Genomic DNA, 27,394 nt, shown 5'->3' with positions numbered 1-27,394 from the left:
TTTAAACTAAAAAATAAAGAAAAATATTAGTTTGTTTTTCTATGTATGTATGTCCACATGTAAACACTTAGGAATATTTAAGCTTAGCTATAAAATATCAACAGTTAGGGAATAAATTTAACTCATCCAAGTAATACCAATTTATGTATCTTTAAACAAGACAAACAAAAATTATTTGCATATATTTAACTGAAACACCGAAATATTATTAAGTTCTGTTCGCGACTATGCTGAATACCTAATTCTTCTTTGAGAACACGAGCTCATAAAATGTTTTATAAGAATTTAACAGTAGAAAAAATATCATTAGAATACAAGGAATTAGCAAAAGCTTTACCTACTTAAAGACTGTATGGAATATTTTTCTTTTGAACATTTTAAGACTGTTTTATTTGACCAATATATGATTGTGATACTTATCATAATATAGGCCAGATGAACAAAATACTCAAAACCTGTTGACTGTATAAAAAGGGCCATAAAAAACCTTGAAGAAGTTTTTACCTTCTCTTTATTTAAAAAAAAAATGTCGTAATTTTTGGGAAAAAAAAATGTTACTCCAGGTAATGAATTCAGCTGTCTCAAACTTTTTCACAGTGGTAAACTCTTTTTCCAGGAATGCGGAACGAATATTTGTAATATGTTGCTATTTTTGTACTATTTATCACAAACAACACCTCAAGTTACTCATTAAAATCGATACAAATCAAACATAGCTACACATGCCACATGAAATCAATAGCGGACATTTAAATTGCAATAAATTAAAAGAACCAATTAATAAAAAGTTAATAATATATCATAAGGTATCGATAATAATGACATTAGTTGATCAAGATTGTGTGTGAAAAGCAAGTGTACAAGGTGTTTAATAACAAATTATACAGCAAGTGTGATAAAATCTCAAATTCTAGCTCAATTAAGATAAAACAATAATAATTGTTGTTGCAACAATTAAAGTTCGTGTTTTATTGGAAACTGCGGTATTCATACAATTGTCTGAATAAGAATAAGTCGATTGAGGGATATTATAGTCATTTTTGTCAGACATATATACAAATTAAAAAATATGAGAAAAAAAGATCTAAATTTTGGAAAAAAACATTATCAACACTAAATATTAACGACTGGCCACAATTTGTTTACCAAATTATAACTCTTCATTCAAAATTCAATTAATTGTTTTTTTTTTCGTATTTTAATAAACCTGATATTTTGTACAGACCTAGAAAGAAATGAACTCAGACATTTGAATTGACTTAAGTTGTCAAACAACTTCATTTGTTTTAAATATATTTAATTCTATAGCAAAGCAAAAATAAAAAAGTTTTTGTTTTAAATTTATTTGGATATTGAAAAAGAATATTTCAAGTTATGCAAATTTTTCTTTTTTTTTGTTTTCTGTTTTTTTATTCAATTAAATTAAACAAATAAATAATGTGCTTAGAACTCATTTAATAAATTTTGAAATCCATAAAAATACCTCCTGACATATTTAGCAAACAAATAGCTGCAAGCCCTGATATTCGCCTCAAAGCTTCGTCGCAGTGGACAAACAGCAACATTGTACACTTCGTAAAATTTAGGTATTTAGAATCAATTCGAAAGCACACACACTACACCATCCCCCAACTACAATTCGACAGAAACTTCCAGATTTCTATAGCTCTCAGATCTTTCTGGGAGGATAGGACATTCCTGAAAGATGAGTCAATTTATTTTTATACAGATGGTTCAAAAACAAAACAACTAGTTGGTGGAGGTGTGTACTCTGAACGACTGAAATTAAGTCTCTCATTCCGCCTTCCCAATCATTCTAACATGTTTCAGGCGGAACTATTGGCAATAAAGGAAGTATTGTCCTGGCTTAAAGGAAACGCTATATCAACATCTGATATCCGTATTTTCTCTGATGGCCAGGCCGCTATCAAATCTAGCTCGTAATATTTAATTTTTAATAATAACCTAGCTTTTATTTGTCAAATATCAAAAGATGGCACTTTCAAAAATTGCAGCTATAAGAATAGACATGGAAAATGAAACCCCTTATTAGAAAAGTATTTTTTTTTTATTTAAGGACTAGTCGAAAAATATTTAAAAAATGCTTTGGAAATTTTTGAAAATTAGTTTTTGTCCTAAAAAAAAGAAGATAAAGTAATTTTCTGATAAAAAAAAAAAAACAAAATAAATCGTGTGATTTTTTGTAGACCATGTTAGTTGTGCATTCATCTTTTAATTATTATTTTTATAGGTTAAAAAGAATGTAAAATATTTGTTTACTTTTTTATGTTTGTTTATTTTCTAAGAACCTGCTCTTCTAGTTCATTACTTATGAACAAGGGTTAACAACTTTTTATTCTAATTTTATCCATATGTAATTCAATTAAAAGCGATATAAATAAATCAATTACTTAAGAAAGTATTGCATATAAAATTGTCACCACCAACTAATCCATTCTAAGAGCAAGGTCTTGCAGCTTTTTTATCTATCCCACTGAGTGGGATGTTGAACTAATAGTAATAACTTTTATAATAAACCTGTTACAAAAGCTTGAGAAATGCCGTTTTTGTATAAGAGAAAAGAAAGAAAAAGTTTTCTATGTCGTTTATGTACTAATTAAATTATAAAAATTGTAAATCTATAATAAGAAAACTATATCACTATAATAATAAGGTGTAAATTAATATATTATTAAATAATTAAATACATCATTATATTATACTTAATCAATTATCTTTAACATAATGAATTCTAAACATTGATTTTAACAATTAAATCAATAAAATTTACATTTGTACAAACATAAAAATGTTTTGCAATAACCGGAAATGCATAAATATTTTATTCAGAGATTGTTTTAAATTTTTAAGAAGGTTCTTCTTTATTGAATAAGGTGATCAATTTTGACATACATTTTTATTCCTGCCACAATGAGCAGTAAAGTGGCTTCTTAATGCTTATGTTTTTTGTGAAAGTATTAAATAAGACATACAATGAATTTTGACTAGATTTTCCTACATTACAAGACATTAAACACAAAGTTTAAAATCTTTGTTGAAATGTCCACAAAAATTAGTCACTTTTTACTTTTTATATTTACTTCTACCTAAAGTGGCGCTCCACTCCGGGACATGCGACTCCAGTATCGCACGCCAAGTTAGGTGAGGTCCTCTCCCACCTGAGTCGCGGTTTTCCTTTACTGCGCCATCCCTCGCGATTGGATTCGAAGACCTTCTGGGCTATAGAATTAATGCCTATTCGCTCAATATCGCTTTACATCCCGTACAGTTCGTCGTTGCATCTTCTCATCCATTCTACATCTATGCAAATGGGACCAAATTTCACCCAAAGAATTTTTCTCTCGAAGCATCCTAAGACGTTCTCATCTTGTCTTGAGAAGGTGCAACACTCAACCAACGCCTGAGAACCATGATGTCTTATAGATAGTGACTTAGGATGCTCGAGGCTGGACTTTACTATTCAATTACCTTCTTAGTCCAAGAAGCAGCTTTTTCCAAGTTGTTATTGTTGCTTTGATTTCAAATTGGTGCCGTTGTCTGAATTTAAAGCTTTGTCTGGGTAGACAAAGTCCTTGATTACATCCAATTTATAGCTGTCCTTTGTGACTTTCTGTCCAAGACGTCGTCGTTCAATGTACTTTTTGATGACAGCATACACTTAGACTTGCCTTCATTGACAACTAAACCCATCTTTTTCGCTTCTGTCACAATGCCCAAAAATGGGCCACTGACATCACGCTTTAATCTTCCACTTATGTCAATGTCAAACCGATATGTTTAAAAGAAATGCCAAAACTAGACATTGCTCTGTAGAGCTCTTCTGTCATACGCGGCTTTAAAACCGATCAAGAGATAATTGGTATCGATTTAAAGTTCCTATGGGTTTCTTCCAAGATTTGTCCTAATGTGAATATTTGGTTAATGGTGGTAATTCCTGGTCTGAAGCCACCTATCAGGACCTATCAGTTTGTTGACGAATAGCTTCAGGCGTTCACATAATACGGAAAAAAGGATCTTTTATGCGATGTTCAAGAGACTGATTGGCAAACTATGCTGAGATTTCAGTTATCAGGCATGCTTTCTTGCAACCATATTTTGCAGATGAGTTGTTGCATACTCCCTACCAAGTCATCGTCTGCTGCTTTGCATAATTCGGCAGCGATGCCGTCAGCTCCAGCACCTTTGTTGGACTTCAGTTTAGATAAAGCTATACCGTCACTTTGTCGAGGTAGGGTAGGCGGAATTTTTGCGTCGCCTGTGTCGAGTTGTGCTATCTCTCTTACAGCATAGTCTTTACAGGCTTCGGTTCGTGGCATTGTCCATTTGGGAAGATTTTGTTGACCTTTTGGTAATATTAACGAACCTCATTTCTGTCGTGACATCACTCGATCTTCTTGATCACGCGCTTCTCAAGCTTTCTTTTTCATCTAAGAAGCCAGTGGTTCCTCTCCATTTTTCTGCTCTTAGAGCTTGAGAGCAGCTCACGTAATTCCGTGCAGAGCCGTTTTGTATGCCGTTTGTCTAGATGCGTGCGCTTGCCAGCATTCGTCGTTAAACTAGGGGTTTCACTGTGATTTCCGTGTAAAGCCAAGCACTTCGGACGTGGCATCTTTAATGGTTTCAAGACTATGTTGCCACTGGTTTTTAATGCTTAATTCAGGCAGCATAGGACTTCCTTAGAGGTTGTTAGGGCTTTGGTCGAAAAGGGAAATGTCAATCTCTTGCGATTGTATCTGTCTTACGTCGTTTGCTTTTGTATTTGAGAAAAAGATGCTTAATCTGCCTTCTACTCTTAGTCATTTTTCGGATTCATAAAAACTACCTTACCAACTATCGATAGTTTACTTATATAAACAACTTGATTCAAAATGCATTTTAACTTGGGAATATGTATTTTCTGAAATTATAATTAAGTTATTAACGTAAATTGGCTTAAAAGAAGTCTTTAAAAGTTCCTATAATTAGAATGTCCAGTCATATTTGAGTTTTAATAAAGACCTAACTACAGTTCCAAATTAAGGGAAAAGTTAAAAATATTCTTGTCTTTAATAAAATCTTTATGATGATTTTTATGCCGCAAGAATCTTAATTGATTTAACTCACAGACAAATAATTTAATGAAAAATCACTTGATCATTCAAAATTTAATAAAATTTTAATACTCAAATGCACTTTAAACTAATGTTATACTACTTTTTACAATTCATAAAATAACTCATAGACCTATGCTTATTAACTTCATAAAACAAGTCTTCTTAAATACCGTTTTGACATCTTTTCAAACACATCAAATTTTAAATAAACAGTGCTTTTAATTTGAACATAAATAAAGCTCATAGGGTACATGCATTTGGGGGTCAATATGATATTTTAATGAGTTTAAAAATTTTGTGATGATTTGCATTATTTTTCTTTTTTTCAAACTTAAATGTATAGATACAAGTTTTACATACAAAAATGTGCAATATAAATAAAAGAGCACAACACTGGTTATTATTTAAAAATAAATATTATTTTTACTACCATAATAAAACTTGAACATACAAAAATGATATAAGAGCACTTCACTTTCTTGTTTATTGGATTGACCTAAATTTCTGCAGCAAATTTTATCCTAAATTGGTAATGTTTATAAATCAAACTTGAAGTAAGGTCAAAATATGATATTGCCAAAAAATATAATAACCATGAAAAAGCGCCTACTAATTTTCTATTATGGTGTCCAAGTTTTAAATTTGGTTAAGAAAAGTACAAAAGAAAAATGTATTAATCGTGTGAACTACACTAAAAATATCATGGGCTTACATTACAAGAGTATTCGAGGTGGCTTCTTTTTTAAGGGGGAAAGGTAGAGATTTATATTGAACTTGGCAAATAAATATGATGACAAAATAATTTCGAAAAATACTATCAGCTAGATGGATCTTTACAGACATTAAATCCACTTTTCCCCATACTATAGGTGAAGTGAAGGTTAGAGCCCGTATTTAAGATATAAGAAGTTTATCTTATCAACTCATATGACCAACAATTCGAAACTCAGTTTATAAATCCAAACTTTTCATTCAGACTCAGAATTAAGACGTATAGACGTAGCCAGTAAATTATTAAGATTCAATGCAAAGACAACGTCAGGTGTGCTTCCAATAATTATATAGGAAGTATATGAGTAGACTATAGTTGACATAAGAAATAATTTAATTTAATAATTTTATTCCGATTCCCAATTAATTTTATTTCCAACGCTCTAAGCAGACGAGTGGCCATTTTTTGTTTTGTATTTAATCAATTTTAATTTCATTGAATCTTTTTGTTTTTAAGTCTACTCGTATACCTCTATACCTGTTAAAACAATGAATAAGAAGAAAAACAAAAGTTAATAATTCTTAAAAATTAGCAAAGTAATTTTCTACGATTTTATACGGTGATAATGAGTTTTGTTTTTTTCTTCTTTTGTACTTTCGATCTCATCAACATGCGTTCTGGACAACGATGTGTTAGGTATATGACAATGTTCGCCTAACATGGTTCGAGAGCGTACGTACCTATGAATGTACGTACCTATATACCCCTTGCGTTCGATCAAATGTCAGTGCCATCACATAGTAATTTTTACAAGAATATTACGTAAATCGGATGAAAAAAATTATGTTCGGTAATGAATTTGAAATTGAAAGTTACATGATTTTTATTCGTCAAAAGAAGAAAAAGAATAAATTGTCAATTTATATATCTTATAAGATAAAAGAAGTATTGAAACGTGTTATAATGCGACCTTCTATTAAAAAGAACAATTTAGCCCAATGTTATGGGTCTAATGGGGTTCATGCGATAGAAACTTACTTCTTCGCCGCTGTGGTTTCTAATTAGCAACCATTTTAATATTATACAATGAAGAAGTTGAAAAAAGATTATCATTAAATTTCATTTTGTTCAATTAAGTTAAATTTTCTGATCATTAATATTGTTCTTTGTCATCTTTGTATGAACAAAAAAGTTAGTCAAAAACTTTTGATCACAAGTAAATCCTTACTTTTTTATGAAAAAAAAATGTATTGTGTTTTAAAAAATATTATAGGTTTAAAACATATGTTATTTGTAACAAGTAAAATTTTCTTATATAGGCTCATACACTTAGTTTTAGTTTTAAATCAGTTTTGTTTAAAATAAACATTTAACAATTTTTGAATATATTGAGACTAATTGGTTTGGCCCAAGGCCATCTATCAGAATCGACCATATTTATTGAGATGTGGGCTAAATTCACAAACGTCAAATATTTTGGTTGCGCTTAGGCGTCACTGCTTTTTTGTGATGCTGATCGTTGTTATACAACGATGATTACAATGCGATGCTGATTGACAAAAAATTTAACTTTTAAAAACAAATTTTGCTTTATGATGAATGTGAAACTAATTAAAAAAATTACCCGTGTTTTGTTGAAAAATCTTTCAATAGTATAGTAGGATTTTACATGAATAACAAAAACAATATCAACAGTATACTACGAATAAAGGTTAAAGTAGAACCTTACTACTGATGGATTTTTGACATTAAGACGAGTCTCGAATGAATCCTATGTGATTTCGTTATCAAATGTTCGTACGATTGATATTGCATTTGTATCTCGATGTCTGTGTTCGTTGAGTAGTTATGCATTTGGAAAGATGCGTTTACCATTGGGGACAACAATCAATCTGTTACTCTTGATAATATTTAGCTTTGTTAATGAAAATGGACTAACTTTGGTTATTTTGCAAAAGAAAACAATAGAAAAGCTAATTAAGTTTTGTTATGCTTCCACCAAAGGTTTATTTCAGTTTAGATTGAATAAATATTTTTGGTGTTTCCACCGCACAAGAAGATTTAAAAATGATTTAGTTTGACAACACTTTCTAAAATACAAATGGTGTTTCGATGTTTCTTATGAAGTGCAAGTGAAATAATTAGATTCGTGTTAAACAATGAAGAACTGAATATAAGAATATGTTAGCTGCTCCATGTGCATTTTTTTTATTTGATTAAAACAAAACCATATTTTTTGAACACAAACATTGAAATAAACAGACCATATATTTGTAAAACCAACTCCTCCACACAGATTTTTCTTCACAAATTTTGATTCGACTACGATCCCTGACCGGAATCGAGTCGAATCAAGCGCATTTCAACTCGATTTATGTATATAAAGAATTGAGGTGAGCTTCAAGCTTGCTTCAACACCACATGTTAATGTAGTAGTCTTCGAACAAACCCCCTTCTTGAAATTTTTATTTTATGTCAAATCTGCAATTGTAATAATTTGTTCGTATGTTATATGGTATAACAAAATATCAAAAAACTTTCCCTGAATACATTAAGTGTGTGTCCAAGACGTTTTAGTTGCAGCCTTCTACTTGTCACATGCACTCGAGTAGTTCTTCAAAAGTGTTTTCAACATAAGACCGCAACAACTTTTTTGCTATGTCAGAAAATTTTTCCTGATAAGAATGTCCATCTAAGAAGATATGGGGATACATTTTGAATCGTAGTCATATCCAATAAGTAAAAAAATCACACACCATAATCAAATTGAATACAAATTAAACATTTCATTTAAAAATTGATTTTTTGAAAAAATCATCAGATTCAAGGGATGAAAGATTCAAAGTAATTTCTTCACTATTAATGTCTGCAACTTCATTTTCGTTTATGAAGTTTAAAATGATTTCTGGGACCGCAATTCCGTTAAACCATTTCAGTTTTACAATGTTATCCTACATTGTCCAGCCACAGGTAAATTGGGAAAGCTTTGTGCTTTATAGATTTACTGTCGCATTTATTCAAATTTGGCTATTTTGAAATAAAACGCTTCTACTGGTGGCAATAAACTTCCTTCAAAACCAGCAGATAAAACGTTTAAGCATATAATTTACTTAAGGTTTGACAGAAATAATTATAATTCTTAACTAACTTTTAATGTTTTTAATTTTTTTGAAGCTGGTTTGCAATCTTCTTAAAACAACTCATATCGTGCTTCATTTACCTTAAAGGCAAAAACGTTACTTAATTTGAAAAATGCACCGGAAAAGCTTAAAATGCGTTTGGCAAGCAGAAGGCTGAAAGTTAAATGTCTTGGATACACATTTTTTCTTGATTTTTGTGAAATACATTTTTGTAATCAGACGATTTTTTTTTTAATTTTTTGATGCATTGATGTGATAATTTTAATTAAAACAAGAGTTAAACTTAAATTTAAACCATCTCTTAAGATATTTGTGTTCAAAATGGAGATTTAATTATAATTGGTATTTAATTGGTTGATCCAAGTTCAAACGACTAAAACAACTTTGCTCTTCCTGCACAATCTTTGCTTTACTTTTAAGACTTGTCAGAAGTATTGCCAAATTTACAGTGCTGTAATTTGCGAAAATCACAAAATATGTTTATATTTACACATTATAATAAAATTGACACTACTTCTCTTCTTCTTTATTCAAAACAATGAAGTATAGACAAAAACCAACAACTTCAAAACTTCATTTTAAGACATGAAGAAATAAGTATTTTTGTCTATCAATGGAAAGCATTCCTATAAATACTATTTCAATTGCAAATTAGGTACCCACAACGTCACCTAAGCATAAGAACACTTTTTAAATTTATGGTGGGCGTAGATCGAAATAAATAAATATAAAATAAACAATTTCCATGCGAAGCTTTGTTTTAAAAATACGTGCCGGAACGCCGACGGTACACCGCTGCTGCCGGCAATATTTGTTTAAGTTTTACTTTTAATTGAGATCTTTGTTTTTTTTTCTATTTTTGACAGAAGTCAAGATAGAGTATAGTTTATACTTGAATACGCAAAGCAGGAGGTGATTCAAGTTTTTCAGAAATTCTTAACAGCTGCAAATTAAAACTTTAATCTTTTAACATAAAAACAAAAATCAAAATCTACTTTTAAGTACCTTCCTTCCTACAATATAAGATGTAACCGGTAGGCACGCGATGCTTCATTCAAGGACTTTATAAGTAAGTGTCATACTACCTATGCATAAACTGATGCAAAGTGTATGATGAATAGTTCGTCTACTCGTAGGAGGGTTTTTCATTTAAATATTAATTTTATGTGCAAAGATTGACGTAGACAGAGTTTTTTTTTTATTTTAACCCTTTTGGATACACAACAGACTTGATTATAATTGCGGAGAATAATGGCGAGACAAGTTATTAACATGCTTTTTTTATTTGTATTTAATAATTTATTATTCTGAAGTATGTAGAGTACTTAGATGATGATTATTTTTATGAAGATCCAGTTTTTGGTTGATATTGCACCCATCAGAGTGCTTAATCATAACTTGTTCCTACGTTATAATTTATTTTATAAGATCAATTTATTCTTGAATTATGTTCTTCATACCAGACTTAAAGATGTTTTTTCATTGTTTGGATCGTCTTTTCTTGTTTTAGTTTTGTTTTGTTTATTAATCCTAAACAAGTAATCCGAAAATTTGTAGTTGTTATTCGAATAAATAACTAATGGAAATTTTATGAATAAGGACTCGACGACGCGACCTAAAGATCAAAGACGGAGAAAGACGAAGGTGGTGGAAGTTGATCATACTAGAATATATATTTTGGTAAGAAAAAAGCTTTGGACATATTGAAAGGAATCCAATTCAAAGCGATACAAATTGTTTGTTTAAATTAATAAAGTAAAGATATTTTTTTGGAGTACAACAGGTTAAATATGGTGTACGAGTATTTTATTTAGTGGCTTTAAGTTGGTAGCGCTGGCATTTCGCATCTGTCAAAATTAACTGTCATTTTAAATGTCTTAAATAACAAAAGTTGATTTACAATAAAAATAAATATCTATAGTATATAGTAAAAATTTCCAGAAATCAGCTTTAGAAGTTTCATCTGGAATTTATTCTAAAACGCAAAGAAAAAAACTAAACTACAAAATTACAAATAACTATTATTGGCTAGGTTGCCAAAATAAAATGAAAAGAAATCGAAATCTAAATTGAAAATTGCGTCAGTCAATGCAAAATTTAGAATATTAATGTTTTTTTACTTGCACTGTGTTGATGTAAATTTGCTGCAGATTTGGTTTTTCTTTTGCAATAAGCAGTTTCCGACGATAGACTCTGGTGTCAAAGTTTTTAAAAGAACGTTGTTTTTGCTATAGTGCTATAGAGAAGTCATTTATTGTTGTGGAAAAGCGTTATTAATCTGTTTCTGTTTTTAAAAAAGTGTACTTGTATAGAATTCAAATTACAACAACTTTATCTGATCGAATTCAAATAACTTGAAAATGCCAAATATTGAAATGTAGAACACGGAAATTCAGCTCTTTTGGAATTAAAGAAAAATTAAATCGATATTGATAAAAGTGAATTTTAGAACTCCAATTTGTATTTTAAATCGATTTCAACGTATTAAGTGTGAGAGTGAAATGTAGAACCACACATTAAAACATATTTTGAAAGAAATTGAATAAACGTACAAAATTTAGAGCTTATACTTAAAATCGAAGTTTGGATTCGAAATCAGTACTACAAATTAACTCCAATTTAAAATCAATTTGAAAGTATTCAAATCAATTGTGGATTAAGAATTTTAATCAGGGGGCGGGGTCACACACTTATCATAAGGACGAGTTTTTTTGGGCACCGCTTAAAAATGTTCTTTAATGTTCTATAAAGAAATAACTATTGTAATTGGACTTGTTTTAGAACACTACCTATTAGTTTGTAGGGCTATTTACATATGAAATCATTGCAAGATTCCAATAGTTCTCTTAATATGTGCTACTAAAGAAAAGTAAAACATAATAGTTCAAAATGGATTTTGTGTACAAATGTTTTCGAAATTAGGTTAAAACAGACAGTTGCTTGAAGAAATATTCCATTTGCTTAAACCTCTTACAAATTTGTTGATGGGAAAATTACTTATTTCTCGAACTTAAAGAAATTGGTAAATCATGTGTCTAAGAACTTAAAACAACGAAGACAAAGGTACACAAATAAGTTGGGAAGAAACTATGTTATGACACTCGCAAACTACACGTGTCAAAATCTCTTCTTATTTCAATTCTCGAGAGACTCAAAGCTTTTATATTAAATTAATAAATATGAAAATGTTCATTATGTTTTTCAATAAGCCATAAAATTAGCGAAAGTGCATAAATTAATTTTATTTTTTAAGATCTTAAAAGTTTTTGTATTTAATAGATAATCAATTTTGAAAGAAAGAGTACTATAGGTAAGGCAAACACTTGAATAAATAATATTGAATTGAAGAAGAGTTTCAGCAATTTAAAAGAAACTTCAGTTTGTGTCCACAAAATTAAAAAATACTTATTTCAAAAGAATCAAATTCACGATCTTTTATTCAAGGTGTCTTCTTTAGAATCTGAAGATTTGCTCGTTCTCTCAGAAAAGACAGAATTTTAAGCATTACTGAAGTTATTTCTACTTTTAAATTTTGTGAATACTTTTAAGGTTTGAAGAAAGATTTAAGGTGTTTTTGACAGGCAAACTGTGTTATGCTTATACAACTAAACTGTTTTATAGCTCTTATAACCACCCTGGATCCTGTATTGGTTAAAAGCTCATGCATGTTTGTTCCGCGATTGGAATAGGTCTGGATTTCCGATTCATATTATGTTCTGTCCTGTCCTCAGTTAAAACTGTTCTGTCCTGTCCTCAGTTAAAACTAGCAATTTTTTTTAACACAAATTTTATTTGTTTATATAGTAAATAAATAATATTAAGTAAAAGGGGGATGACCCCCCATCCATTATCAAATACTTTAAGATTTGATTCAGATTCAGTTCATACGAAAAATTAAAAAAGTACTTTCCCAGAGAGAGAGATGACCTAAATAACCTCCCGCCATCGATTGGTCATTGGTTCATATATAGTCAACTGAAGATATATAACCAATTAATGTTCCAAAAACAAAGTAAAATAATACAATAATTTTAATTCTTTCCAAATAAAAAATCTTTTTATTTTTCAAAATCATCATACCATTTGTGAGGACTATGTTGTGTTTCACCTTAGCCTTAAATCACCTTGTTTTGGAATAGATGAAAAATGATAAAGAAATTGGAATTTAAAACAGCTTGATCTGTTAAAAAGCTTAAATTACAAGCTGAAGATCGTATAACAAAGTTATGAATATTTATTCAAATATGTGTGCTTTGTAATATATATTACAATATTTACAAATAGTCTTATGTTAACATGACTAATAATATTAATTTGCAATCAATCAGCACTTATAAAAAATTCCCACTGATCCACTTCTTATTCCATGTAATATATTATAGTAACACTTTACCAAGAAAAAATACTCTTCACCAAATCAAAAACTCAAACAAAAATCGAGGTCACGTACATAACAATATGTCAACAAAGCTCAACATTATACTTTACTCTGCTCGTAGTAGGTACAACCTATATAAATAATTATGAATCTAGATTATTTACCTCAAACCTCTCTTGATACTTATACCTTCTTATCAATATTTGCACCCATTAACAGCTAAGTCAGCATAAACTTCAATAAAACAATAATAAATAATGTCAAAAGCCAATTTATTTGAGGTAAACCGATCTTCTCTTTGAACTTCCGTATCTAGTTTTGTGGTGAATGTTAAACAAATCAATTCTAAGATTTTAAAAAAATTCACTCTTTTCATAATCATCGGGAATTCTCATAGTTTAATTGAGTGTACTGTTAATAAACTTTAAAAAAAAAGACAAATTGTAAAGTGCTTCTTTTATATCTTCGGGTCGTCATCATCATCGTGTACATTGTTAATAGTGTCAATAAAGCCTAAGTCTATCTTTTTATGGTACCTCTTAATCTCAAAAAAAAAGAAGATGAAACCGAAAGTTGAAGTTATTATTATTTGACTTAGGACGGCAAGACGCGAAGACGACGCATAACACCTAAATGGTTAATTTCAGTGTCATGGAGTGTAGGCATCAGCCAGCGTTATCATGACCCAGACACCAAATTTTTATGAGCGAGTGTCTTACCAGTCACAGTCTTAGTAGATACGCTTGGTGAACTTTTTTTTTTGTCGGTTTGGTCCAACTTATTTTTTTTTTGGGAATATAACAACGCAACGTAATGTGAGTTTGTTTATTTTGTTTTTTATGGTTTTGGTATATTTGGAATATGTGGACCCACAAATTAGTGTTTTTTTAATGTTTGTTTTTGGATTTTTTTTTGAATTTTGTTTTGTTAAAAAATTATGCAATTTTTGTGATCAAATTTTTCTCTGTACCTAAACACGGCTTTATAATGATTCAAAAGATATTCGCTTGTACGATGTATGTATATTGTTTGAATGAAGTAATGTGGCGCGGCGATGTGAAAGCTTTTCATTGAGAAATGAACATACCTATTTTTGCATATTTTACCAAAAAAAAAACAAAAATGTGTAGTAAAATAATTCAACGAAAAAGTGGTTCGATATTATGTGCACAGATATTTTCGACATTTTTCTATCAAAAGTTATAAACTATTTTAAAAATTTGCATCCGTCCAGCTTACGGTTTTTGAGAAATCGTTTTAAGTTTCTGTAAATAATTATCCGTTTCGATTGAAGAGTGAAATCAATTTGGCATCTTGATTGATGGGTTCCTTTAAAAATTCGTCAGTAAATAAATGACGCTAGTTAAATTGACAGTCACTTTTTCAAAATTTGTTTTTGATTTAAGTACAAATTTTAACTGAAAGAATTATAATCAACTCCCAAAACAAAATTATATTACCTGGAGAAATGTAAAAACTTTTTATAGAATGTTTAAACTGTTTTGTGGGCTTAAAACTACAATTTTAATTATTTTTGTTAAATATATAAACGCTTGATGAATAATGTGTGATTCCTTTCAAAATATCAACATTGGTCAGCAAGGGTTTATTCCTATGATGTTTTATGGCCTAGATTGAAATTGAATTCAAAATAATGCATAACGTTAGGTTTTTGAGATATCACATTTTAAAATTAAAAAACACGTATATAAGATTTTTTAAGGCCATCTTAATTTATGCAGTATCTTTCGAAAATCTGAAAGAAACGCTTAACCATTTATTCTTAAATTCTTGGCTTCAGAATTCTATTATTTGAAGTTTTTTAAGTATATTAAAAAAAATAAAAAAAAATATTTTCAAAACTTCATCAAATAGTTAAAAATTAATGTTTGAAACGAAATCGGTAATAAAATATAAAAAGTTGTAAGTATTAAATTCAAGGTTAATTCAAAACTTCATATAGAGTCAAACAAAGGCTCATAACTAATGAGAATTCCCAGAAAGTAAGTGAAATACTAAAATGATTTAATTCAAAAATACAATGTTTGTATACTTTGCAAAATCATCATACAATTTGTTTTTAAGACAAGTTTTTATGTTAAAGTTTTTGGTTGTTTTTTAGCATCCTTCAATATTCCCCATTTTAAGGAACCTGATGTGATAGAAACATTTTTTGATGGGATTCGAATTCAATACATCTCAATCTTTTTCAATGTCTAAAGTAAAGATAGCTTATCAGATTAAATCAATGAAACATTTTGGATGAACATTTTATATCATTACAAAATTTGAATTTAAGTGTGAAACTAAATTATTATTCAAATGACAACTTGGGTTAGATTCGGAAAGATTCTCTTTAGTAAACTTTTAAGCACTTTTTCGCACATTTAAGAAGTATCGTGTCAGTAACATTGGTCAACGAAATAAGATTTTTTCTTGTTCAATAAATAAAATAATACTTTTTTTTAATTATTAAGACATCCTTAATTCCATCCCTTCCTTTCGAATCAACTCAAAGAATATGCAACTTAAAAAATACTAAAAGCAACCAAAAAACAGGTTTTTTAAGGCTAATTTGAAACTCAATGTATCGCTTACCAAAGAAATTGTATGATGATTTTGCAAAGAAAATAATGTTCTTTTCTAGATACAATTTAAATCATTTTAGAATCTTTCTTAGTTAGTTTACTGTTTTATTTTTCTCCATATGAAGCTCTGAGAAAAACTTGAATTTAATACTTTCAATGTTTTTAAAAATTCCTTTAAGACTCAATTTTAAGTGCTGGTATCGAAATCAAACTTGAATTTTAACTACTTGCTCAAGTAATATGTATTATTTAAAAAGCTGATATAATATATAATTATGTAGAAAAAAGTTTCGTTACAAGAACTTTGTTTTGTTTTCAAACAGTTTCACCTTTTTCTATTGAAAACCGTTTAAGCATAAATGGCTTTCAGATTTGTGTAGCAACTATTAATAATATTTCGATACTAAATAAAATAACATAATAATTTCAACTGAATATTGAACAAATGGTTAAGATTTGAAAATCAATCACAGATTTAAATTAAAAATAGCTACTTCATACATTTATGTATAAAGCGTCAAAAATCCTTATATAAAATTTTTTTTTCGTATTTTGAAAAGTAATATCTCAAGAACCTAATGTTATACATTAATTTTAAAGTCGGATTTGAATTAACGCCATCAAAACGTATTGGAAAAGATTACTTAATTATTGTTTTTTTGTTTACGTCAAGAGTTCGGTTATTGTTTTCGTAGGCACGAGAAACGACTTTTATTGTAGCCCCACTGAATTAAAATGTAACAGAGGCAGATGGCGTCATTCTAGGCCACAACTGACTACTCCGAAACTTGAAATTATGCGATCAGGAAACTCCTCACGTAATAAAGTTATAAATGATCGTTGTGCATGGTTTGTTTCGCCGTCTTTTTGAACCACTAATTGTTTCAGTAATGATCTTTAATCGCCGGATAAAAATGACTTGTATAACACATTCAATTGATGGTAAAAAAAAATCAGTTCATCAGCAACACTTCCCCTTTCACTGCAAAAGCATAACTACATTTCTATTACATTTTATCGATGGCTTAATTATCATGTTATGTTCGAAAACTGTTTATGTCACTATTGTAGTAAATTTCAACGGAAATTAAAACAAGTCATAATTTTAGATTTTTTAAGTGACAGCTGAGCTTGATTGGTGTTAAATAGCAGTGTTACCAATTTGACACCACGAAAAAAAAGGTTTAATATTTTGTAGATGTTTACAACAACAATTCTTGAATATTTTGAAAACAGCTTGGAAAAATTTTAAACAAATCGTTAAGAAAATAAAATAACTAACATGATTATCATCAGTATTAAATTAACTTAGAACTCAAATAAAATAAACTCTATATTTTTACTTTATTGTTGAGGTTCTTTCTAAGATTTAATTCTGTATCTGTTTAGAAAACTGTTCTATCTAGGTTCAATATTTCACTTATAAAAGGTGTCCCAAAATTAAAGCAAGATTCGAATTTGCCGCCATTTGTGCCGTGAAGTGTTGGCAACCCTGAAAAAAAAAACAATTTGACAGCTAACAGTATAGGGTTATTAAAAATGGAGCGTTACACGATAGAAGAACGTGTCTTCATTATTAAAGAATATTTCAAAAATAGTGAAAGCTTGGCGGCTGCAGTTCGAAAATTTCATACAAAATATGGTCGGAATAGTGTTTTAACTTCGTCAACTGTGAAGAGATTAATTGAAAAATTCATGGAGACTGGATCCGTTGGAGACGCCAAACACACTGGTCGTCAAAAAACAAGCCGTTCAAATGTGAATGTAGAAGCAGTGCGTGAGAGTGTTGCTGACAATCCAGGAACCTCAATTCGACGTCGTGGACAAGAATTGCAAATTTCAAGAACCTCTAAACAGCGTATACTCACCAAAGATCTGTGTCTTCATGCTTACAAAATTCGATTAACACAACAATTGAAGCCTAATGACCATGGACAGAGAAGTTCGTTGAATGGATTATTGAACATCAACAAATGGACCCTGATTTTTCGAGCAAAATCATCCTAAGCGATTAAGCACATTTTCATCTTGATGGCTTTATCAATCGTGAAAATTGCAGCATTTGGGGTTCAGAGAACCCACATGTGACTGCCGAAAAACAAATGCATCCACAACGCGTGACTGTATGGTGTGGATTTTGGGCTGGAGGCATAATTGGGCCATATTTTTTTTGAAAATGATTCTGGTAAAGCAGTGACTGTTACTGGTGCTCGATATCGCGACATGATTACACAGTTCTTTCTGCCAAAATTGGATGATATTGATGTGTCCAATATGTGGTTTCAACAAGACGGTGCCACATGTCATACAGCCCGTGAAACAATTCAATTACTGCAAGAGACATTTCCAGGTAGTGTACTCTCTCGTTTCGGGTTTCGGTGATCAAAATTGGCCTCCTAGATTGTGTGATTTAACACCATTAGACTTCTTTTTATGGGGTTATTTGAAATCACAAGTCTATGTCAACAAGCCCACAACCACCCGTGCATTAAAGGAGGAGATTCAACGCTGCATCAACGAAATTCAGCGACATTTATGCAGAATGGTCATGGAAAATTTCAACAAAAGAGTGTGCATAAAAAGCCGTGGAGGCCATTTGTCCGATGTGTTATTTCATACATAACCCTATCTTATGTACTTTACGAGTCAATAAAAATATAAATATCAAAAGACTAAAAACGGCGTTTTCTATTTAATTCAAATCTTGCGTTAATTTTGGGACACCCTATACTTGAAATGAAAGTCAAAATTATTTTAAATACGAATTAGAATTTTGAAATCCACATTTATCGATATCGGTTTCACTTGTTTTCGAACTTTAAACGATGTGATTTCCGTGCTCTTCATGTCGATGATTGCGATATCCAAGTGATTTGAATTTGGATAAATTAAGTTGCTCTGATTTGAATTCGACCAGATTAAATCGTTTTAAAATATCAGAAGTTTACCAGATTAAATCGTTTTAAAATATCAGAAGTTGAAGGCAATAACTTAGGATTTTTAGAATTGAGGGAACGGACAGAGCATTTAAAATATTTTTTTTTCAGTAACCCAAGATAGCAAAGACGATAACGGTGGCCAAATTTTCAAAACTGCAAACATTTAAAGATTGTTTTGAGGAGTGTATGGTTTCGTTCTAGTAATGGCGTAGTAAAATATCGAAAGCCAACAGCTTTAAAAGTGAGAGCTATCAATACAGAGCGCTTTTCAGAAATAATACTTGTAAAATGGCTTAAAAACTACTGAGAACAGTCAAGCACTATCCCAGGTTCTGTTTTCTTTACCAAGCTTAATATTTTTATTAATTTTTGTCTTTTTAATTTCTTATTTGGACAAAAGTTAACAGAATTTGGCACAGTCTTATCTGATCTTCAAACTTTTTCGTGAGAAGGTTATGGTTGCATAATATGTTTCATTTTTGCACGACTTGATTTGAATATTTGTTGTATGACAATATAAAAAATCACAATTTAGCAATATTTTCCAACAAAACGAAAACTATAATAAATATGTATAAATGTATACATGGTCAAGTTAAGCATGTTCTCTTAAATATTTGTTCTTTTTGTCATAGCTACTTTTAGGTACCTTACCTACCTAGTTTCATTTAACTTATTTAGCACTTATGGTAATTTTGTGTTGTTGTGTGATATACTTAAAAAATTATTATTTTTTTTTCTAGTAAAACGTGTTTTTAAGATGAGTATGTACATAGAAGTTTTAATAAATAAATATTGATTTTAAAATCTAACACTTCAAAAACTTATAAACAACACGTCTTCGTGTCGTTATAGGTTTCTGAACTTATATAGGGACGGACTCTTAAAGTTTAAGTAATGTGTAATTATAATGTTGTTTGAGTTTGTTATTTTTGTTTTTTGTTAAAAAAATATATAATTTTCTGTTAATAAAACTTATTAAATATTTGTTTTCTTTTTTTTCAGTTTATTCGGAAAAAATAAAACTCAACGAGAAGTGTGAAAATGTCTATGAGAATGAATGAAACGGATACGGTCGTAGACCGCATGGTGAACTTTTTTGTGGAACATGAAGGTAATAATTATGTATTTGATTTATTTATTATATTTAAGTTACATAATGTTTTAGGTAGAAAAATAGTTATTTCCGGGGGTTTTTCTGTTTTCAAGTGATTAGGACTTAGTTCATATTTGGACATTATTTAAGTTAATCAGCTTTGAATGATTTTATAATTGTACTTTAGTTAAAAAATCCAAATTTAAAAACTACTTAGTTCTAAATTTTTAAAACCATTGTAAGAAAAATTAATGTCGACTTTATTTTATTTTATTTAGAGTTATTGTATTGGACTTTTACATAAAATCCTTGTTATGTGTGTTTTCTATCACAAAAATTGTTCTTTATTTTTTAGATCTTCGTACCAAAAGTTGGTTCCTTTCGAATTCACCCGGACCTCTTATAACAATTCTTGCTGCCTATTTGTACTTCTGCCTCTATGCTGGACCTCGTTATATGCGTGATCGTAAACCCTATGAACTGAAAACTACTCTTTTAATTTATAATGCATTTCAAGTGTTATTAAGTTATGTTCTTTTCTACGAAGTAAGTACATTTTGTTATAACACAATATTAAAAAAATTTATATAAATTTATTATTAATTTTTATATAGGGATATAAAGGTGGTTGGGGCGGTCATTATAGTTTTAGATGTCAAGAAGTTATTTACGAAACAGATCCAATTTCAATGAGGGTAAGGTTTGATTTTGAGTTATAATTATATAAAATTAAATTAAATTATTTAATTATTTGACAGATGGCTGGTGCTGTATGGTTATATTATATTGCAAAATTGACAGAACTTCTGGATACAGTGTTCTTTGTTTTGAGGAAAAGACAACGCCAAGTGTCATTCTTGCATTTGTATCATCACACTTTGATGCCAGTTTGTGCTTTTGTTGGAGTTAAATATTTTGCAGGTAAGTAAAATACGGAAAAAAAGAAAGAGCTTTTTAAGAGTTAAATATCAAAAATTTGTTGGTACAACAATATCTTTCCATATGTGTTTCGAAAACCCAATTTTTTACTCGAATTTATCTAGAATGATGATAGATTTTTAGTCACGACTGTAAACATATCGGCATACATAAAAAGGGTGTCTCATAAATGAACGTATCATTGAAATTTGGAATAGCTAAGAAAAGTGTTGGCAATACCAAAAACAAAAAAAAAAACGTAAGAAACAATATGACAATGTACAGTAAGAACAAAGAACTGGAAAGATAATGCAATAACAAAATTAAACTGAAACTTTTTTCTTTCAAGATATATTTGAGTATTTTTTTTTTAATAAATATGATTTAAAATCATGAAAATGAATTTTTTATTTAAAATCATGAAAATGAATTTTTATTTAAAATCATGAAAATGATTTTTTTATTTAAAATCATGAAAATAAAAATAAACCAGCATAGGTGTTATATAGCTACAATTTATGTAGCTCTATGGAGCTCGAATTATATGGAGTCTCGATTTATTCGAGAAAATATGCGTCAAGACAAGGTGTAATGGTCATCTTCTGATGAGCCCAACCATTACATCGGGGCATTTTTATTTTCATTTTCATGATTTTAAATACAAATTTCTTTTTTATAATTTGAAATCATATTTATTAAAAATAATCGGTGTTTAGGAAAAAAACAATTCGACTGTTAACAGTCAAATATTTCATCTTCGTATTTGAGAAGTTAAATAATTAAAATAGTATTTTAACTAGGACTTTGATTTACATAAGAAACACTGACTTAAAATGTTACAAAATATTGACCGTAACATGGGATGAAACTAATGTAATGAATAAAAAGTCAGTATCTTTGTTTTTTTCTAAAGATATTTTAGTCAAAATACAATTTAAATATTTTTTTAAGTCTTTAGGTTTTTAATTTATTGTAAAAAAAAGCTGTCAATTGGATTTTCCCTAAGGTTTTAATCTACAAGCACACGGCCAACGTAAAGGGTAAACGCGTTGACTCTCTGGCGTCACCAAAAAATCAAAATTTACGCTACCGAAATCCTATAAAAACATAAACATAACTTTTCTCCATGAATTAATGATGTTAGTTTTAGGTCAGCAGGTAAAATACTATTACAAGTTTTTTAAATGCTTACTTTAAGGTACTTGCAATTCAAATGGCTGGCATTAAACTTCTACCATTATTGTTATTGAAAGTTGATTTAAAATTTTGATTATTATTAGGAACCAATAAATAAAAAAGAAATCACACATATATTGTTAGTAAAACGATTGGAAAATTATATATCTCAACGAGGACCATAACTCCTCTTCGGGTACGTTTAAAGTCTTAACTTTTATTCCATTTGATTGAACGTCAAAAGTAATTTGCCTTGAAAGAAATTTCATAGAAGGGTTCAAAACCAAGAAATTTTCAATTTAAGGCAAACATGAGAAACATGATGATAGCTCATACTTGGATCACTCTTTGCTCGCATCTTGTTAAAATGCATTTGGATAAAAAGCCAATTGATGGACATAATAAAGTTCAGGACTTAATTACTTGGACCGTACAATTCTATTTAAGCTAATATTCCTGAATTAATCTGTAGCAATAGTAACAAACAACTACTTTTTACATACATTAAGAGATAGATAAAGCCTTCTCTGTTGCTAGTCTGTCAATGTACTGAAGCTCTTGTAAGGCTTATTGTTCTGATAGTAACTATTATCAAAACAAAAACAAAAATATTCACCTGTATTTTAAAATTAATTTTTAAAAGCATCTGTCAACTTAATTAAAATATTGTACGTTGGTATGGGGTAACATTAAAAGTAAGATTTGACTTGCTACAAAATTATGCCCTGTGAATGTCGGGATACAGCTCTTCCGATTACGGGCCATCCCGAAACACATTAGCAAAGACTAATGTGTAAGTCACAGAAAACAAAGGCATTTGGTAGAGTTTGGCATCAAGTTCTCTTATCGAAAATGTGTGCTTTTGGTATTGATGAAACTCTTCTTTGTTGTGTAAGAAAATAACCTTTCGGACCATACAATTCAAGTAGAATTGCACGAGTTCAAATTTAAATCCCACAATATAAACGCTGGTGTGGCCCAGGGCTCCGTTTTGATTCCGACTCTCTTCCTTATATGCATAAATGATCTTTTGTCTGAAACTTCTAACCTGATAAATTGTTTCGCTGATGACAGTACCCTCTGCTTTTCATATCCGTTTTAAGATTATCATCCTTGTTGTTCGGATGTGGACTACCAACGGCAGCGTATGATAAGCTCATTAAATTTTGATCTTGACAGCATTGTTCAATGGGGAATCAAAAACCGTGTAGAATATAATGCTTCGAAAATTCAATGCTGTCTACTGTCTCTAAAGCGTAACCCTCACCCAATGCGACTATCCATGGGTGCTAATTACATCGAGGAGTCTGAACATCTATTAGTTCTAGTTATAAAAGAAATATTTGACTGTAAACAGTCGAAATGTTTTTCCTGAACAGTGTTTAATTTTAATAAATATGATTTAAAATATAACCAGCATAAGTGTTCATATATGCTTTTCGCCCCGGTGTAATGGTTGGGCTCATCAGAAGATGACCATTACACCTTGTCTTTATGCATATTTTCCCTAATAAATCGGGATTCCATATAATCCGAGCTACATAGAGCAACTGCGAATTATATAGTTGCTACAAGTCTTCAAAGAAGATAAATGCGTCTGGACAAGGTGTAATGGTCATCTTTTGATGAGCCCAACCATTACACCAGAGCGAAAGGCATATATGAACACTTATGCTGGTTATATTTTAAATCATACTTATTAAAATATTAGTCCTAGGTATGTGCATCAGAAACCACTTGTTGTGGAGTGATCACATATTTGACATCGCCAATAATGCTGCTAAGTGTTTAGGTTTTCTTCGACGATGCAAGAAGTTTTTTACCCCTTCTAATGTGGCTATAATTTACAAAGCTTTTATTCGTCCTAAACTCGGGTATAACTATCACGTACTTGAGTCTTCTGGATAGAATTGAAAAAACAGCTCTAAAAATGATTGGAGATCGATCTCTCACCCAGACATTTGCTTCTCTTGAACACCGCCGTAAGGTCTCATGCCTGTCATTGTTTTATCGTTATTTTTATAAACAATGCTCTAGCGAAATAGGCAGTTGCATTCCTCCCCTTTAACAATTCAACCGTAATACCCGTACTCCTAGGAATGCCCATCAATTTACCCTTGAGCCCGATTTCGGACAGATTTTCTTTCTTTAGCCGCACTACACGAATGTGGAATGCTTTACATGACTCAATATTTCCCACTCATTACAATGTGTAGACATTCAAAACCTGTCCTGTCCTCCTTTTCTAATTGCTCGCAATGTGTTTAATCATTATAAGGAAATTCAAATCCCTTTAGTGCTAGCAAAATATAAAAAAAAAACAACAGTAAATGCGTGTACTCAAAAATGTATAGGGTCCGCCATCTAACTTTTTTTTTCAACTAGTGCTTCTTTCGTGAATGGTAACATTAAGCTCATATCTGATTTGACAGATAATTAGTTTTATCTTTCCGCTGAACGAATATGGTTGACAGCTTTTTCGTTGACTGTTAAACGACGTGACACTCTTGAGATAGATTTGTACGTTTAAGAGTAGCTTCACAAAATATTCTAAATACCATTTTATATTTTAGTTTTTTGACTATATCTTGACTATAAGACCAAATTAGTTTATAACAAATTCATTAATTTGTCAAATCATGTTCATATATATCAAGTTTTATATTCGTAAAAAATTTCGAAGTTGAGGTTTTAATCAAAGATGATAACACATTGTGGAAAAATCGAAAAAAAGTGGTTCTGTCTGCCCGCGCCCCTGCAACCCAAACTATTGGGTCGATTGAGGTAAGACTTGAAAATTAAGGTTTTGAACTGATTTGTGCTAGGAGTTTTTTCCTGTTTTTTTTTAAGACTAAAAATAACAGAAGTCCCCATATTTTGGCCAAAACTAAAAAATTCGAATTTTGTCAATCGATCTCAAAATTTTTGTCTCTGCACAAGCTTTTATACCCTCCCAATAATATTTGATGAACAAAAATGACATTATTTTTATATTTGATATATGTATAGACAAATATTCATTTTTTTTTTCGAAATTTGACATCTCGAAAATAGGTCATCATTTTTTACCAAATTGAAATGTAAACCTACATATTAAATAGATTTTTTAACACGTTTTAAAAAAAAATTATGTAATATATGTATTTAAAAAGTTAATTATAAAAACGCTTTAGCAGCTTTTTTCGTTTACTTTTACGTTTTTAAAATAAAATGTTTGCATGTAACTTTTAGTTAACTTTTTAAAAAAATCAACTGACACCATTTCTTACAAATAACGTAAACCAACTAAAATAACAAAAAAATGATAAGAAATGGTTTTCGACTCAAGTATATTGAGAACAAAGAAAGATATTGACTCAAAATTTGTTCATCGCTTACAAAATGTTGTTATTAATATTTTGCTGAACTTTTAGACAAATCGACAGATGGGCACGAATTAAAAGTTATCAGTGTTGGTCGCATTTCAGCCTCTAATATTTTATACATCTTTTTCAGGTGGACATGGAACTCTTCTTGGATTCATCAATTCTTTCATCCACATCGTCATGTACGCCTACTACCTGCTCTCAGCTCTTGGACCTAAAGTACAAAAGTATCTATGGTGGAAGAAGTACCTTACCATCATGCAAATTGTAAGATTTTTTTTAACGCACTATTACTCTTCAAAGATGGTGAATCTATACTAAATAAAATTATTTATTTTTTCGACAGATCCAATTCTTGATCATTTTCGTGCACACCCTGCAGATTCAATTCCAGCCCAACTGCAAATTCCCCAAATCAATTGCCGCCTTGTTGACATTCAACGCTGGTCTCTTCACCTACATGTTCAGTGCATTCTATGTTAAGAGCTACAAAAAGGAAGCAGCTCAAGCGGCGCGAGATGCCCTTAAAAGCGAAGAAAAGAAAGAATAAGTTTATCTAAGACTTTTCTTTGGGTTAAGATTTCTTAGGTTTATATTATTTTTTAAATTTTTAAATTGAGTTTTTATACAAAACTCAAAATAATGTACATTATGTGTACATTAAAAATGTAAATAGGACCAAAAATTAAGTTAGGTAGTTGGACATTTTGTAAACAAAAAATACAAACAAAATATTGAATTTGTATATTTAGAAATGATAAACAAAAGAGTATGGTATATTTAGTATATAATAGGTTATTGGTAAGGATGTAAAAAGGATGTTAAATTGTTAAGTGTGATGAATGTATAGAAGCACTTACAACAGAGGAACTAAACTTCGAAAATCTTCTATTAATTTATTAATTAAAGACTTATTTTGGTTGAAGATATATACAAAAATATCCCTAATTTTATTGTATTTTTTGAGCTTTCCCTCTAAATATTTTTGAGCGTTTCCAAGATTTTTAAAATTTCTATATGCCAACATTTCAGCTAATATTTAAATTCATAATAACTTTGGATGATTTCTTTGCCTTTTTCTACACTATTTGGACTTAAGGAACATTCTTAAATTTAAATCAATAGATAAACCTATCCATTAAAATTAAAACATAAATAAACAAATAAAATCAAAATTGTTAAGGTACTCTTTCTACAAAAATGTACCCTTTTTGAAAAGTCATTATGCACCTAATTTTTCTGATTATGTTCTATTCAATGACTTCCTTCTATCCGTCGTGCATAACCCTTATTATTATTTTTTTAATTCTATTATAATTTTAATAAAATCAAAAAAATATATTAACACTAATAATTTGAACACAAATTTAAAAGAAATAAACATCCAGTGTTAAAAGTTTAGAATGTTGAATTTAAGTGATAGCTGATAAAATTGGTACATTGAATTATTCAATCAAAATTTATTATATACCTCTTAAAAAATATATACGCAAAATATAATGAATAATCTTGGTTTTGAAATTATTTAAAATTTTAATGTTTTTTGTTTTTAAGTCATATACAACTTAAACAACAATTGAATGTACATCATATTTCTTTTTTTGTTTAGAATTAAATACTGGCCAATTGTGCAAATTATAATTTAAGATTGTAAAACAGAACAATATATAATTATATACGTACATATGTAAATGTATGTACAAAATAGTGAAAATGTAAATGTACATAAGAAATTAAATTCGAAAATAAAATAATTTTTTGATACAATTTGTATTTGAATGCGTTTTTCTTTAAGGATAAAACATATTACAACTTCACTGTCCCCATACAAACTGATTGAAAACCGTCTCTACGGTCATTATTTCCTATCAGAAATAAGGACATTACCATCACGTCCCATGAATCACATATGATACATAGAACTTTTTTGTACCGTGTTTCCAGCGTCCATGAATCATATATGATTCA

The 27,394-nt window shown here is 29.8% G+C and overlaps 1 protein-coding gene across 1 annotated transcript in view; it reads left to right on the top strand.

The window, feature by feature from the left end:
* Window positions 1–27,079, top strand: part of LOC129942005 (elongation of very long chain fatty acids protein 7) — a 36,638-nt gene extending 9,559 nt beyond the window's left edge. The window contains exons 3-8 of the mRNA XM_056050796.1: window positions 19,877–19,985; window positions 20,323–20,513; window positions 20,582–20,662; window positions 20,726–20,888; window positions 25,557–25,693; window positions 25,773–27,079. Of these exons, the coding sequence (XP_055906771.1) occupies window positions 19,916–19,985; window positions 20,323–20,513; window positions 20,582–20,662; window positions 20,726–20,888; window positions 25,557–25,693; window positions 25,773–25,976 (846 nt within the window). The 5' untranslated portion in view covers window positions 19,877–19,915 and the 3' untranslated portion in view covers window positions 25,977–27,079. The remainder of the gene's footprint in view (window positions 1–19,876; window positions 19,986–20,322; window positions 20,514–20,581; window positions 20,663–20,725; window positions 20,889–25,556; window positions 25,694–25,772) is intronic.
* Window positions 27,080–27,394: the final 315 nt, after the last annotated feature.

This window comes from Eupeodes corollae, chromosome 1, assembly GCF_945859685.1.
Source record: "Eupeodes corollae chromosome 1, idEupCoro1.1, whole genome shotgun sequence".
Taxonomy (NCBI): Eukaryota; Metazoa; Arthropoda; class Insecta; order Diptera; family Syrphidae; genus Eupeodes; species Eupeodes corollae.
Note: the sequence above shows the minus strand (reverse complement) of the source record. Positions and strands in the feature narration are given on the sequence as shown.